Genomic DNA, 18106 nt, shown 5'->3' on the forward strand with positions numbered 1-18106 from the left:
ATTTCCTTGTAGATGTATGACATGTATTCCAACACCACATCAAACGGTTGAAATCTATTTATAAGTCACATCAAAGAGTTGTGATTAAAATTTTTTTTTTAGTGTGATGTTAAGATATACGTCACACATCTATAAGAAAATGGATGGTCTATTTCCTTGACAAGGATATTAGTCGAAAAATTAATCAATGTTACTTTCCAAAAATTAACTTTGCCCTTCACAGAGATGTTGATCGTCTTATTTCATGCCAAATAACAACTACTTCCTCTTACTTCTATGTGAAGGCAGCTGCTAGAGCAACCAGATTGGCATTGATTGCAGAGGAGGTGTGCTGTCCTGATGTGATCCCAACGACTTGTAAGTTCTGGAGGGGTTCAACTGAGCCATTAAATTTGTGTGGCGTTGGTATACCCCTTCTTCATTGTTAAGTCCTAATTTCCGATTCTTCTTATTTGTTTATTACTTATTTTTTAATTTACCTATGTTTTTTTCTATTTTCTCTAAGCTACTAAAGTTGTTAATCTCTTTCAGGCTAAAGTGTACTGATGTGGTGGCTTGTATCAATCTATATTCATGTCAATTTAGAGAATCTCTAGAATATTATCCGATTATCTCCTTCCGGGTTGTCCGAATCCGTCTGAATATATTGTAGTGTCCACTACCCCCCCCCCGCTCTTTTTTTTTTCCCCCTAGGTGTGGCCCGAAGGAATGTGGAGGATTAAGCGTGGATGAAGAGGTATTTTAATAAATTTTCAAACATTTTGAGAGGTGTTAGTTACTATGAAACCAATACTTAGTTTATTGTCACCATGTAATACCCAATATTAGTTTATGTTCTATTAAGAGGAGCAACACGTAAACAACGCATAAAAAATTATCTCAAAGAGCAATCAAAAAGCTACATAAACTAAATACACTTATTGTGGCTATGAAAGCCAGGGTTCCTGAAACAAGATATGGTATCTAGGGGATTCTGCATTTCCATACCAAACTTGGATATTGAACACGAATTTTAACTTCAAATGACTAAAATAAAACTTATCAGGCACCTTAACAAGTGGTGAAAAGATAAAACAGCTGATCTCCATGCCTTGTTTGGGCTGGGGACCAGGGTTCAGGGGTCCTGCTTGTACAAATCCCCCCCCCCCCACATCTGATGCATCTACCGGTTATCCTCTACGTTGCAAGGCTAACAATCAAGCATTTTATGAGTTTTGAATAGGATAATTTTCCAGGGAATTGTAGAGGAATGAAGCTTTGAATAAGAATAAAAATAGCAGCAACCGCAGCGGTCTCTGTATAAATACCGTAATTTCCAACCCACTCAAAAGAACCATATGCTCATACACCTAAACATCATGGGTTATTGGCAGAAAATGTTCTCCCCCACCTCCAACAAAACTCCTTAATGAAGAGCCTGACAGCCATTACAAAATGAAGACATTGATACAATAATTGGAAAATTAAGCTAGTGAAGTAAATCACTAGCGCACATCAATATAAGACCACAACAAATACTGCACAATCAGGCTGAGCTAGACACCTATTTCAGATGCATTGTCATCAGCAGGGGGAAGATCTGGAATAAAAGCACCAAAGTAAGTCCAAATCCACAGCAAGTAGTGGCTAACACAGTAATGAAGCATGAAATTTATGAGATGGTTTAAATATCATCTATATGAAAGGTACTAGTTGAATATTTCAGAAAGAAATCAGCCAGAGGTCACTCGTGACGGTAAATAAAATTATCCAACTTCTATATTACAAAAACTTCAGCAGTAGATTCACCAACTGGATGGGTTGTGATCCTATTGCATGGGCCCTAACTACATCCAGCACTATCCTATACTTCCTACTAGACTAGCAAAGCAATTTGAATGCTTACAGTGGGAACATTCTCCAGGACAATGAAACACCGACCGAATGATGCCAGATCATTCATCATCCTCCAAAACGCTATAAATCAACCTACGGTGATTAAATTAAATGTTAGAACATTTTAAGATTATTATTTTAAATAACTCTCTAATTAGGTGTTTTAACAGCCATCACAAGATTTACCCAGAAAAAAAAGAAGAAAAAAAAAACAGCCATCACAATACCAGAATATGGTGAGGAAGAGGAAGAGAACAAGGTAGGCCAGCTTGATAAGCCGCTGCTTTTTTTCCCAGTTAAGCATATTGAAGATCTCAGTAATGTCTACCAAATGCCGCCTCTGCATATACCTAATCATGAAAACAAATTCAGGAGGAGTACTCTTCAGATTCTATGTTCTACAAATTTGACCAATAACAACAATTTGATTAGAAACTCTCAAGCAATCAGGTGCCCCCAAAAAAAATTCAGAAATTCTTTTTTTTTCTTTCCTGGAATGGTAGTAGCTTATTCACTCAGCCACTCATTCCATCCAATGAATGGTATATTAACCTAGTAATACGGACCAGCAATGGAGAAATCAGTATTGGGAATGGATCAATGTCTGCCAATGGTGATCCAAATCAATCAATTTTACCCTTACTTCTTACGAAAATAGGGTCCTTGTATTATTTTATGATTGGCCCAACACCTATAGCTATTCCAGGACCAGCCAGGCCAATACAGGTGTAGCCAATCTGATACCAACCAACTGATCCTCATTCAACTGTATAGACTGGATTTATTCTCAAGAGTAAAGAGATTCTTCTGCAGTATTTTCTCTTTTTTCTATCCACAAGATAGAAATTTCTTATAAAAAAATACTGTCTACCTTGCAGGCTCACAAAGAGTGAAATTTTCTGAAGAGTAGCAGCTTCCTCACTCAGTCACTTTATCAACCCAAGGGGCTAGTTGAGCCAGCAATAGATGATCGCCTAAGGGAGCATGAGGTCCTGAGTTCGACTCTGCCTATCCTTGGGGCCACTCACACTGAGGTGCTCAGTGCTCTTTACTTCTTCGAGTTTTCACTGAATGGTTCTCATTCAACCTCAGTATGACCCAGTCCATACAGCTGTGAGGTCAGTATCGACCTACGGGAATAGTCAGGCCGAATTGCCTGAACCCATGTAAAAGAAAATCACTTAATCCAAAAGGAAACAACATCATCAATGATAACCTAGTATAGTAATGAGTATGTTTGAACTTGGAGGGTGACTAAGACAATTGGTATATTAAGTTTGTGGAGTTTGGTTGCATCTCCAGAATAGCAGTCTTGTGGAGGCTAATTCCATTTGCAATCTGGGGATAAAGGAGGAGGAGATTTGAAGATTGAGAAGAAAAGAAGAACAAACTGAAAATTCATTGTAATTTTGGATAATTTCTTGATTTATTCTTTCACATAGTTCTTGGGTGTTGACAGTATCACTTGTGGGAATGATTAAGGATCTTGTATTTCTTTGAAGTTGCACCTGCCTTCTATTCATTTGCATCCAGTGTAAAGTTACTTCTGCATTGACCCCAACCCTCTTTTCGATAACCCAAAAAAATAAAGAAGGAAAAAGAAATAATAACCAAGGTGGCATACTGTACAGATCCCAAAATTCAATATTACCAAAAAACAGCTCATAAAGGCATGTGACAGCACCAAGGACTTAACCAGACAATATAGATGTTCATCCATCAGAATTAGTTATTGATCTTCTTGTTACTGGAAATGGTCTCACACACTTCAATGATATTCAACAATAATACGGTTCAATTATGACTTGTATACTGGTTAACTACAACATTTAAGGTCTACCACAACCCAATTGATGGTATGGATGTTAATGGCAAAGTTAATGGACTACTTCTACCATAATTCTGAAGGGACAAAGAAAGAAAAAAGGATTTGCAGTTCAATGCATGTCTGGTAATTTAAAATTATACAATAGCTACGTTAAAATAACAGATGGATATAGGAGAAAGAAAATGGACTTACATTTGGGCATTATAATAAAGGTATGGAACACACAACAGAAACATAAACCAGTGCCCTGTTACCAGGAAGAGGAAGGAAAGAACTCCTTGTGTGGCAAATTCTGGCAAAATCACACTGTTAATCCGTCTAGTTGAATCATAAGGGTTGATATAATCAAACTCCAGGTCAGCTAAACACATGAGCTGCAAACCAATATTTGTAGTGTTAACATTGTAAGTCATCCATATGTAAAAAGGGCGATTGAAAAAAAACAAATAAAATAAAGTAGCCAGCACTTAACAAAATGTATTCAATTGGATGCATTTCAAGCGTTAAAACGATATCAATTTGTTACTTTTAACAGTAAAGAGCTTATCATTACAAGCATTTGGATATTTTCATGTCGAGAAAGGATGAAGATAGTGGCAGAATAAAGTGTACAATCTATGAATAAAAATCATGCAAAGTTCCCCTAAAAGGGAACCTTTTAAACGAAAAAATCCACTCGGCAATACTGACAAATGTCATTCAATGGACACATCCAATTTAGCTTCCTCAAATGCATGCATAGGCAAGAAAACCACATCCTACAAGAGAAAAGAGTCAAAAGACCCTCAATGGACAAATCCAATTACTGCACAGTATTTAAGGTTCTAGAAAAAGTAGAGCAGAGAACAAATAACAAAAGTAAATAATAACAAGGTTACACAAAATTTCAGTCATACTTAATGACCCAATGAAGAATCCTGCAAACTCGAACAAAAACTAGATATGAAGTTAAAAGGAGTGGTCAAAGAAAGATAAATTTCTTTCAACATTTAAGGGTCCTATTAGTGGGCTTCATTAGAAGAAAGAAATTTTTATTTTTTTTTAATAATAGTTGCAATGGCCAACAAATTAGATGGCATGATCAACTCATACTCCTAAACTACTTCAAGAGTAATAAGAGCACAGACCTAGATTATGCAGACTGTAAGCAGAAAAGACAACAAGGAGCAGCAAAGGCAACTTTTTGACTCTATACAACATCATTTATTCCCCTGGGGCAACCAATCAACTCTAGTCATAACCCCTAAAAACAAAAACAAAAAAAATTGAAGTATGTGTACAGTGTACTGCATTATAGGTACAGAACCATTAACTTTTATAAAATGCTAAAATATTAGAACCGAAGCAGTCAAAACTCTTCAACAAAACATTACTAACTTATTTTTTTACTATTATTATTATGTACAGGTATATACTCTAATTAAAATAAAGTGAAACTTGTATGGCCTAAACAAAAGAATGAATTATGTTGATTTTTATATAATATGCTGAACTGTTCCCTCCCTGCTGTGTAGCTTGCCAGGTTAAGTGTTCCATTAACCAGACAAATGTCCAATACATTGCTCCTCTGTGGACTGACGAAGAGTCCCTGGCAACAATATTTTGCCAAAGCACAACCAATGGACCCCACTTACAGTGGTTTTTATCATTAACTAGTGCTTTCTATTTATTTATGATTTCCTTTTGCTTCTATTTCAGTTTATGATTGTATGTGGGAAGAGGTGTATTCTTTCTTCCCTTTTTGGTTATTGTTTTGTTTTTGTTCCAATTGACTTATCCCCCTTACCCACCAATTAACATCCCTCCCCTTGCATCCCCCTAAATCAGGTTGGTGTTTACTTATTCCTACCTTTGTCCTTTAGTTTTCTTTCACCTACTGTATGTTATAGTTTTTTTCATGTTGGATGTGACTGTACAGCATGAATGTTGGCTGCTTCTACTACCATTGCTTAATCTTGCAATTTTTAGATTCTTGAAACTTCTTGCATAACACTTTGAATACTGCCTAATTCTGATTCCTATGTTACTTAATTGTTTCCATATAAACATGTCTAACAGTGAATTTATGCTATTCATCGTCTTTAGAAGTCTTGTTTTATCATGAATGTCTGCTTCTACTACCATTGAAGGAACTAAAAAGATAAAAGGGGCAGGCATTAAATGACCCTAGGAGAAGTAGTGAGGAAAGACTTGCATAATATATGTCTGCTCCCAAGTCTGACCTCAAATAGAGCTGATTCGAAGAGATTCTGAGTTCCTTCCCTTTTACTTCTATTACTAACACTTTGTCTTTGCACACTCCATGTGGCCAACCCTTTTTAGTTGGGATAAAGCTTGGTAAAACATGAATTATGATCATCCATCCAATTAAATCTGATCTAAATCTATGGTCTATCAATAGAAAAAAGTCAAATTCAATCAAGTATGGTAGACATATGAACTGAGTAAGATTCTGTTACCTGATTTTCTAGATTAACGATCAAGAAAGAAGAGTACATGGATATGGTTCAAGAGTCTAATCGAGAATTTGATTGGAACCTCACCAACCCTATTTTAGCATCTTGCCAAGGGTTGTTGGATTCAAATGGATTACAGAACACTGGAGCAAAAGCCAAGCTCTATTCATCATAAAACTTGTGATACTTAAAGGTTGGTTACAAGGATACACATTCAAAGTTCAAATGCGACTCTTAACATGATTAGGAAAATGGCTTAAACCAAGAACTAGTTAAACTGGCTATTTCTTGCTATTTCGGTGACCAACAAAAGAGTTAAAAAAAACTCCAACATTGACTCAAGAACCTTCACTTTTGCTTAGAATCCTAAACCCAACAAGGACCTGACATAATTGAAGAAGATCAGGATTCATAATAGAATTAGACTCATTCCTAACCCAGCTTGAACTAAGACACAAGCATAACCATAACCATTAGAGGAAAGGAAACTGAAAACAGAACACTATCTAAATAGAATCTCACAGTAGACTAGGAATAGGATTTCTAGGGAAACAAGGAATTCTGAAATTCCTGAAACCATAGTTTCTCTTTTCTCTCTTGGTTTTTCTTTTTTCTCTCTTGGCACTGCTGCAAGTGCAGACATCACATCAGACATAAATATGTATCGCACAAGCAAATGCAATGGTCCCTACTACCCCAACAGTCCATCACTGTTTATTTAATAGAGTAATGACTGGAACTCTTGTTTTACATAGCTAATAACTTCCATTAATTGGAAATTTACCTTCCTCTGTTAAAATCAAAGCAAAACTCCTAATTTGCACCAGCAATTGTGAAATCTGCAAAATTAAGTTCTGATGGAACTATACAACCATGAAACTAAATCAAATCAGATGTAGCAAACAAAGTTTCCTATCATCAGATGCGATTATATGGCTTATATGAACACTATTAAAATGATCGAACTCAATGCCTGAACCAGAGATTCATTAATAAACACTTCACAAAAGGGGTATAAGCGATTCGGTAAATTCAACAAAAGAGAAAAAGAATTTATTACTCAGATTTCTGAGTATACCTGATACACGATAATGGCGACTAAACCGATTTCGAGGAAAAATGACAAGAGCCATGAAAGAACAACCCCGTCCATGCCTCCAGTCTCCTTCCCTCCCTCCCTCTATCTTGTTGCTTTGCCCGTCCGAACGCAAAATAGCATACCGAGGAAGCCCGAATCCAGACTCCGAACAAGCTTCAAGCACCACACTTTGTTCCAGTCACTTCAAATCTCTGAACCAGTTGAAAGACAACCTTCAAACCTCTATCTGAACCAGTCCGTTCACCGAACACGGACTCCCCAGTGCTCAATGTGCCCTGTTTGTTTGAGTTTCTCAATTTGCCTTCGAGAAGACTCAATTCTAGAAAGCAGTGCATTGCTTTCCCAAGGCAAAAGGTTCTTTACACCAACACGAAGGTCTTTTGTTCGCGAGATCTCTCAATCCCCAGTGAATTATAAAATTCCTCACATCATATTCTAATCCGAAGGCGTTCATTCGATGTAGTACTTTCCTTGAATCGGATTATTAAATTTTTAAGCCAATGCTGGGTCGGAAAACTATTAAGAGCCATACGTTTTTTTCTAGTGAAAAGGTCATTGATTCAATCTTGGAGATGGTTAGATGGAATATATAATATCCACATTCTTATATACAAAAATTATCTGTTACCAAAAATATATATATATATATATATATATTTTAAATTTCTAGGGATGGTTTAATTGACAAAAGATCAATGCTTCTAAGTATTTTCTTGGGAACGAAACCCTACCTTAAATTGTATGTAACATGTACCTCTTGAGGATATATTCAAAGTATGTATGGTTGTTGTTTTCCTTGTCAGATGCAATTGATCTATCATATGCTATAATCATGGGTAACTGCACGACTATGTTGGGTCATAGGACAGTGAATTCTTGTGGACAGTTCTTTTGCCCACTTCAAAGATGTCTATGAAGAATGCTCTTGAGCTTCTTAATATAATCGATGAGAAATTTGTAGCGGAAAGGTGTTTTTTCTTTTTAAATAGCAAAAAAATTATTGTAGAAAGAATACAATTGTTTTCCAAAAATTAAGCATTAAAAACACCAATGCATCACATTAAATCTAATAAAATGAAGGGCCTAAAATTTTAGACATCCAGCCTATGTATTCTCATATCGGTCCTAGAAAAAAAGATTATCTATTGTATACATCTCTCTATTGTACATAGGGTCCACTTATATGCCAAAAGGTGTGATTAAATGTAATTTTAAATTAAAATAATCCACAATATCCTTGTAAATTTTCTAAGCTACTTGTTTGTTTTTCGTCGGGCTGCATTTATTTATATTTTTTTTGTTTTAATATTACATTAAAATTCGGGGTGTAAACCTGTAAACATAGCTATCTATTACTCATTTACTCCCCATTTTAACAGTTGAAACAATTTCTATTCATATGCCCTACAAATATTTAGAGCTCTATCCGACAACCTTGGTGAGGCAACTGCAAGTAGTGGTGTCGCTGCCTACAACAAAAGCCAAAATTCTATGAAAAACAAAGTTACTATTGGTCAATTTCTATTAAAAAAAATCCACCCATCATATAGAAATCAAGAACCTAGACTTTAAGTAATAGAATGACTATTTGATCTTTGAATTCATGCATAATTTTTTTAATTGTCTATACCAACTTCCTAGTGGTAATATAATGATTCAAATACTATTTAATGTAAAATCATAAAACGGGTTGTAAAACGAGCTATAACAGGGTTGCGGCTCGGTTTGGGTTGGTGTGGGCTCCACCACTCTCAGCCCAAACACAGCCCATTAAGGTTTGGACTGGGCCAGTTAGGGCTATAACAGGCCGGTGCGGTTCAGTTTCAATTGTTCAGGCTACAAATTGACACCCCTATCATGAAAGAAGTGATTTATACTTTATCCACCCCACACTTCGCATCAGCCATGACCCAATCATGTCTTCCATTTAAGAGACCGACACAAAGAAGATAAATGGAGTCGCGATCAGCTCCCCGTCGGGGGAGCACAGAGTGCTCTCCGACGGCTTCCCAACCACAAAAACAGTGGGGCCCACAAGTGAAAAGCACTTTTTGGAAAAATTATATTAAAAAAATTCATATTTTCACCTGTGGGCCCCACTATGTTTTTGTGGTTGGGAAGCCGTCAAGGAGCACTCTATGCTCCCTCGATGAGGAGATGATCCCGATTTAGATAAATGGGGATTCATGAATAGTGACCATTAACTTCTTACCAGAAAAATAAATGGACACCAATTTTAATGTCTCCTGAGAAACTCTTTTTTCCTTGGTAATGATCATAGGGAGTTCGATAAGCTTCAAAATCGTGATGAAATCGAGACGGATGGGGACTGTTAGGGACCAGGGAGTGGTAGCGTATTATCTAAGATTTAGAAACTCATGGTAGGATTCGAGTCCTTAGTTTTTAGTATCCTCTCGCTTAAAAGGTGCGAACACGACTGTTGGGGAGACTTTAGCTAAGGATAGCAGGTCCTTCAGCTCTAACGATCAGATACGAAACATAGGCAAAATAGAGAAAAGTTGCTTTCAGGACACCTTAGTTGCTTGACCTTTGGTTGCCTGGGGCAACTAAAACCTGCTATGTACAGACAACAAACTCCAAAATTGGTCGGAAACTCTTCATTCGACATCGGAACACTCCTAAATTAATAGGAAAATTCTAAAATAACATATGGAGACTATCTATGAATATCTAAACATCAAACATCATCTTTGGAGTAGAAATATATTGGATCACATAATAGGCTTAATCCGAAATTGATCCGTAGATTTCATGGATATATTAGAATGAATGGGGATTCATTCTAGAGATAAGAAAATGGTAGATCATGGTAGAAAATTCACTTAAGAATAGATCTAGCATAGGTTAACGGTCAAACAACACAAGTAAAAATAAGATCATACAGATTATACTAGGTTTAATACTGAAATCACGCCATGTTGTTCACAGGAAGAATAGAGTGGATCGGAATTCATTCTAAGACCATGAGGATCAGAGATTAGGTCATTACAGTAGTATAAGACCTTCCTCACAATCACAACAAAGGGTTGAAACAAAAGTAAAAGTAGATCTAGAGAGAATAGAAGCGAATACTAACCTTGTAGAAGAAGATTCGACAGAGAAACTTCTACTGATGCTTGGGGATCTTCCTTGGCTTTGAAGAAAGAGCTCTATGGTTCTTCTCACATTCTCCAGAGGCTTAGAGGCGAAGTGGTTCGAATTAGATTGAAGTTTGAATATAGAAGATTAGAGGGCTCCAAAAACCTAATTTTCCCAAAATAGACAATTATGTCCTTGGCCAGCTTTGGTCACTTAGCTTTGTCGCCCAAGGCAATCGACCAAGCAATGCCCCCTTGGTCAAATTGGTCCTTTGGTCTTCGAAAGCCACAATTTCCACTTGGGTCCTCCTGCAACTTAAAAAAGGGGTCTTACCTAGTTCTATAGGACCTCCTAAAGGTATCATTATTGTATTCATGGTTCATTTTTCCAGTCCAACATCATTCCAATTACATTTTCTTTCAAACTCACTTGAGGTTTCCATACTAGGATTTTCATCATCTACCTCTAAGGGTTCTAGGTCAGACCTAATGGCTTCAAATTTAGATGGCTCACAACTGTCTTCTACCTTGACTTCGGATCTTCGGATCTACACTATGGATTTTCGAATAGAGTTAGGTGGGATTTCACAATTTCTATGTTACTACTTACTATATGGGTTCTTAATATCTATAAGGTGAGAGAAATTTCTACAACGTGGAATGACTTTTCATTTTTCAAAGGAAATTGATCAATAATAATTTTGTTTTCTATAGAAATTTGGTTCTTGTTGCAGGATACTCAACATACCATAAATTATTAGCCCAAATCATTAGTCAATCCGAGAATAGACCGTTAACCTGAATTGAAATCGGCCCAAAACTGTTAAGCTCAGCCCGAAACCACCCCAAACCGCAGCATTGACATCCCTAGGATCTTCTCATGCATCATCCTCTAACAAACTAGCTATTGTCGAGACAATAGGGGTGTCCTCCACAATGTTTTTGCCCAACCCAAAATAGGATGTTGTTGTCTACATGATTCCCAAGTAGATTTTATCGAAAAGCAGCCGTTAACACTCCCAATTCAATGGCAAATATCTTGGTTTGTAGAAACTGATATAGATATGTTGTGAATGAGCTCAAAAATAGTTTTTAATGACCATGAGAGTTCACATTTGGTATAGCACCCACTTCCCCTCAATCAGGCACTCCTCTACTTTCAATATCAATTATCTACAAGTGTTCTTGTCCAAGCCTAGATGGCCAGCAATAGAGAATTTTGCTTGAATTCAACGAAAAAAAAGGTAACACTAAGATATTAAAGTTTTGGTGTTGACTCAAGAATGAAGACCTTATAAGGTAAGTCAAAATCATTTATATTTCATTTAACCAAATTTTAATTTTGACCTTTAATTATTGCATTATTCTTTTGGACTAAAAGATGACTATTGCTTTATTTTGTCTCTTGAATATTATAATTGAATAAAACTTAATACTTAATAGCATAATTTGATATAACAACCAATAAAGTAACCATATAATAACAAAATATGAGAATCATACAATATCCAAATTTTAAGATTCCAACCGGACAGATCAAGATCAGATGTGGTTTTCTATTTCAGAACCATTTCAGAACTTGGTTCAGATTTAGATCTCACTTCTATTGCTTAGAACTGAACCAGATCCATATCAAACACCTAGATCAACCCACTTGGCCGGTTCATCTGAGTGGATTGTTAAAACAATTTAAAAAGAGAAAGGGTTCGCTTTGATCCATTAAGCTCCAATTGGGAATAACATTCACAATATCTCATATTATTTAGAGTGGTTTAGCTGTAAGGAAATGCAAATATTTTAATATAAAATAAATTTTATTTTTTCAGAAAAAAATAATATAGATATTTTGGTTGCTAGGGTATTATTTTTCCTGAGTTGATTGATTTTTACCTTTCAAATGAAAATCTAATTATAATTTACTTATAAAAAATGAAAATAAATAAAAAATCTAGAGATTCTCAACTCTTTGCGTTCAATAATAGCATTGGTAGTTGAAAGCAAACCAATTAGCACATTTGCCTTGTACCTTGCAAGTCTGAAGTTAAAAAATTTTGAGGATGAGACCATCCAATGCATTCATGTAGGATAACCAGATGGACATGAACATATATGCATGTAATGCAGTCATCAATATGTACACTAAGTACGGGTACACAGATATTCACAAAGCATGTGATTTTTTCAATGCAATAAGAGTTTGTGCTAGGAGTTTTGTGTTGTATATTTTTATAATCAAGGCATTTACAAATAAAATTATTTGATTTATAATTTTTTGTTAAAAATTTATGAAAATTCTACAACCAACTAAACAACTTGGTAAAATTAACACCACTTTACTCTATTTACAACCAAATGATATGAAAACAAAGAAGGAAAAAAAATCATTTCACTTCATCTCACTTTCTTTTTCTTCCCTTGGTTCTTATTCCCCTTACAACCATGGAACGATGCTTCGAAATGGCGAATAATCGTCGAGATCTCGGCGGCGATAAACTAGACATCTTTCCCTTTCTCTCTTTCTTCTTCTTCTTCTCCGGCAAAAACGGCTGCTAACCACCTCAGACTCAAGGAGCAGATATGTCTTTCTCTCTCTCTTCTTTCTTCTTCTCCGGCAGAAATAACAGCGGCTGTTAGCCTGCTACCCATCTCAGACTCAAAGAGCAATAGAAAAGAAGAAGAAAAAAAAAGTTTTGAAGTTTGGCCGAAAATCGACGATTTTCCGGCGAAAGTTTGAAAATATCGTCTGAAATCGGGTCGATTTTCCGGCAAAAAGTTGAAATGTCGGTTTCGCTCCCATTTTTATTTCGCCCTCTGGCGAAATGGGTGAATTTCGCCGAAACTGCGTTCCATGCTTACAACCAAACAGTCTTAGAAAACATAAAACAATGAATCTAACTATCAAGGTAAGAGAGGTCAAATCTCTTTAAGGCCAAAGACAAACTTCTTCATATATTTAAATAATTATAAAGCTATTCCTAAAGATGTAGTTGACTAAGTCTCGGTCTTCCACCGAAGAAAAAATTTTCAACCCATATGGTTAAATTCACTCAAAAGATGATTTTCTTTTTTGATTTAACACGTATTATGAACCATGTGAATTGAAAATTTTCATCACCGTAATTAGAGGATCCAAACTTGTAATTGATGTGCAAGGTGCAACTAAGCTCGCCTGCATGAATCTCACTTCCCAAAAAAAAATTCCTGAGAGAATAATTGTATATACACAAAAATGGAAGCTTATACTACAAAGCTGATAAGAAAAGAGTAGTTGTATGAAAAAAACTCTCACAGCTATCATTTATAACAAGAAATCCATTATCATCGTCCATGTAAATGGTGAGTAATGATCAATAGCTGTTTTCTTCGCCTGGTGCGAATACCGTGAGTTGACAGGGCTGATTCTTCTTGAGCACAGATAGAAATTTCGCGATCCCAACTCTATTAACCTCTCCTTCGGATTCAAACCTGCAACACAACATAAATCATTTTAAGTCTTTGAGAAACAATCTTCTATTCTACTCTAACGGCCACTAAATGCTAAATCTAAGCAAACAGGAATCGAATCCTAAACTTTCTGAAGACGAAGAAGAAACAAATCTGAATTTCGAAAATACAAATGATGATCTATTCGAGAATCGTTAAGAACTTACTTTCGAAGCTAAATTGTGAGTAATGAAGGTCGAAACAACAAGGATCCGATTCCATCAATAACGGTCTTCTCTTTTCTCTCAAGTAGACATTTAAAGCACTTCGTATCAGATCTTCCACGGTGTTTTCTGGCGATATCAGGATATGAAGAGGTCCCAAGCTCTGTTCGATCGTAACATTCACGAGAAGCTTCGTCAACTTACGATTTCTGCCGGAAGACATCCATATGCCGGAGAAGAATGCTATCACACGAACTCGGATTCTACGGATGATCTCCTGTGGATCCATACTAGCATCGAAATTGGTTAAAATTCTCGAAGATGAAGTCACTTTCATGTTACTAACAAGTTTAGAAATCAGTTATTAGGGTTCTTATGTTTCTTTCGAGAGTGACGGAGAATGGCATCGAAAGAGAAATTAATGAGGAGAGCAGGTTCTGAGGAAGGAAGGTTCGAGGAAAACACCTTGTTTGTCCCGATTTATAGTCAGGTTTAAAGCGTGATAATTGCTATCGTCCTTAGATTACGACACGTGGCAAAAAAGTTATTGGTTTTTTCAAACGTTCATAAGACGACAAGTGTTTGAGTAGGTTTGTACTTGCGGCACGGAAAGGAAGTCTACTGTCAGTTGGCCGTTGCCCGGCGTTTGCGAATCTAAATTTGCAGGCGTGATTAAAATTAAATTTATTTTATTTAACCCAAAAAATAATAAATAATTGAAGAGTCATAAGATTGCCCGGTTAATACTGGCCAACACGGGGGTTGGTCCAAGTGGTAAGCAGCTTGGTCCGCTTAAGCAAGGTTCTAGTATCGAAACCTTGTGGATGCAAAAAATCACTGCTGGGAGACTCACCCACTACGGCCAGGTGTGCGATTTGGGTCGAGCACCGGATTAGTCAGGGTAAAGCCTTGAAAACCGGGGTTGACAAAAAAAATAATAATAATAATGGCCAACACTTTTCAAGTGAAGATGTGTCGGATCTTCTATGCATCAGATTTTTGTGTTTTTCTCAAAAATTTTCATCGTATATTATGAAAAAGCCTATTATGATTCCACATTTGATTTATTTTGTCAACAATATTAGAGGGGGCAGACCCAGAATTCAATATTGAGGGGGCTAAAGAATGAAAGTCCAGATTTGGAAAGCAACAATGCTTTTTCACTGCACATATTATGTGGGCCCTTATAAACAGGGGTGGAGCTAGGATTGAACATGAGGCCGAATGTATGTGGGCCAATGTGGGACCCACTATAGGTCTCATCTCATAATATATTATTATATTTTAATGTGGAGTCTACATTAAAAATTAGGTAAATTAATAGAAAAATCGTGAGTGTAAGAGAGAGAAAAGAATAATTTGAGAAAGAGAGAGTGAATACCTGATGTGGAGAAGATTTAGGAAAATTCCAAAATTTGCTAATTACTTCAATATTTTGTGAGACGTGTGAGACAAAAAAAAAAAAAAAAAAAAAAAAAAAAATAGGAATAAAAGAGGGGATTTATGAGAGAATAAATAGAAATAAAAATAGGAGAGAATATATAAGGAGAAATTCATGGATCGTGAGTTAGTTTTTAATTAGAATTTAACGTTTTATTCCTTAAAACTAGGGATTTAATGATAACTATTAGATAAAGATTATGAATGACATTTGTACCCATCATCTTTATCTTAAATTTTATTTTTAATTTTTGGAAGGGGGCCAAATAGTGGTATTTCACATTTAAAGATAGAGAAATAAGTAAAAAAACAATGGATAATTACAATTTCAAAAAATCCGGTGGGGCCATGGCCCCCTCCGGTCCCAACGTGGCTCCGCCACTGCTTATAAGACCCATTAATTGGGAGTCTCATCGATGAATTATTTTATTATATTAAAGAATAGATTACATATATTTTGTGGGGCCTACACATATTTGACAAAAATAGGTAAATTATTGATAATGATTTTTTTTTTAAACAAGATATAGGTAAATTAAAGCATCAGTACAAAAAAAAATACAATGACTTCAACCCTAAAAAATCAAATGCAAACCAAATTTTTTTTAGGTAAGAGATACAAACCAATGGTAGTCAGTTACTTTATTAACTGTAAACATTTTATTTATAATATAAAATCAAATAACAAAAATTGCAAAAGAAATAAAGAAACAAAGAATATAAAATCAAATAAAGAATAACAAAAAATAATAATAATAATAAACAATAAATAAATTGAGAAATAGAAAGAGTACCTATTTGTGGAAAGATTTTTTCCAAAATTTTCCTTAACAGTAAGAGAATAAATAAAAAGAAAAGAGGAGAGATGAGATATGAGAGAATAAATAGGGATTGAGGAGTTAGTTTTTAATTAGAAATGACATTTTGAATATCTAATAAGATTTTTTTTTTAAAATTTCCTTTAACCCACATTTATAGAAAGAGAAGAGAATAAATAGGAAAAAAATGTGAGAGAGAAGAGAGAGGAGAATAAATAGGGATTGAGGAATTATTTTTTAATTAGGGATGACATTTATACTCATTATTTTACTTTTAAAATTTGTTTTCAATATGGGGTCAAATAGTGATATTTTACATGTGAGAATAGAAAAAACTGAAAAAATGAAGAAAATTAATGTAAAAAGTGAAAAATTAGTGGAATTATAAAAAAAAATCAAAATTTTGGGGGGGCCTCCCGGCCCCTTAGTGGGTCCGCCCCTGCTCTTATTGTGTGGTGAAGTGTGAGGAGAATACGGACATTTACATTTACTTTAACTAGATGAAGTTCCAAACTCCATATGATGAAGACTATCCTCACACCCTTCTACTCAGGGGCGGAGCCAGGATTGAACATTGGGGCCGAATAATGAGTGTGGATCACATTTATGTGGAATGAGCATTAATGTATTTTCCCCATACATATTACGTGGGCCAATGCAGGATCTACTGTGGGTCCCATCTCATAATATTTTATTATATTTTGACATAAGGTCTACAGTAAAAATTTAGGTAAATTAATAAAAAGACTAAAATATAGATAACACAATTATAAGTAAATTATAAAAAAACATATTAAAATAAAAAATACTGGCTAAAATTGTGGGAGAAAAACTTTAAAAAATCATGAAAGAAAAATGTAGGAAAGATATTGTGAGAAAAATTATAAGAAAAAGATAGATTTGAAGTCTATTTACTAAATATGGGATAAACACTCAATTTACTATAAATTAATTGAAAAAAATTCAATGATTATGATTAGATTTAATAATATTAATGGCAGAAATTTAAACATCCAACTAATAAAACTTAAAATTTAAATTGCTATTAGTAGGAATTGAAACTTTATGAGAAAGTTTAGGGATTCAAAAGTAAAATTAAATGATTACAATTAGAAATAATAAAATTGATGGCTGAAATTCTAAACGAAATTTAAATTTACATTAATAGGAAATGAATTTTTAGGAGAAAATTTAAGGATAAAAAAAAATTTGTGAGTGAGAGAGAGAAGAGGAATAATTTGAGAAAGAGAGAGTGAATATATGTTGGGGTAATTGTATTACAAATTCTTCAGACACACAAAAATAAAATTGCAATACAATTGAGAGATGAAGATCTTTAGCAAATCTGGAGAGCTTGAAGTTGCAACCGAACGAACTATCGATCGATGAGGTTCAGTCACACCTTAAGTGTTGTCTTTAAGGTAATTAATGCACCCTACTACCAAGGGTTCTTCGCACCACCGCCTCCAAGATAAAACAACCTCCAACTAGAAGATGAGGTAATTCTTCTAGTCCCTTCAAGGAGCCAAAAGCTAGAGCACAACACTTAAACAACTAAAGAAAAAAATGAACTTTGTAAAACAAATAATGTGAGTGAGGAGTGTTACTATTTCACACCACATGCAAGGAAGGGTCGGGTTTATATAGGCCCAAACCACACCTCCTCACAAGGGGGAGAAGCAATTCTCCACTAATGGAGAATCAATGGCTTGTCCCTCCTCCACTAATGTGAATAAACCCCCCCTTGACCTAACCTCCCCACTACTTGGAGAAGTAACTCTCATATTCACTTCTTTGGAATGAATAGGATTTAATCCATTCAAAGACCTTAACCCCACTCATGGT

At 35.3% G+C, this 18106-nt stretch overlaps 1 protein-coding gene across 1 annotated transcript; it reads right to left on the reverse strand.

Moving 5' to 3' along the window:
* Nucleotides 1-1192: 1192 nt before the first annotated feature.
* On the reverse strand, nucleotides 1193-7659 carry LOC149029670 (Cornichon family protein). The gene is made up of 5 exons (XM_089142000.1): nucleotides 7238-7659; nucleotides 3896-4077; nucleotides 2103-2225; nucleotides 1886-1968; nucleotides 1193-1579 (listed from the first exon to the last, which is right to left on the reverse strand). Exons 1-4 carry the CDS (start codon nucleotides 7310-7312, stop codon nucleotides 1935-1937), a joined length of 414 nt encoding a protein of 137 aa, XP_088998126.1. The 5' UTR covers nucleotides 7313-7659; the 3' UTR covers nucleotides 1193-1579; nucleotides 1886-1934.
* Nucleotides 7660-18106: the final 10447 nt, after the last annotated feature.

The sequence above is a fragment of the Hakea prostrata genome, chromosome 1 (assembly GCF_041222555.1).
Source record: "Hakea prostrata isolate BN-2017 chromosome 1, UWA_Hpros_2, whole genome shotgun sequence".
NCBI classification, from domain to species: Eukaryota; Viridiplantae; Streptophyta; class Magnoliopsida; order Proteales; family Proteaceae; genus Hakea; species Hakea prostrata.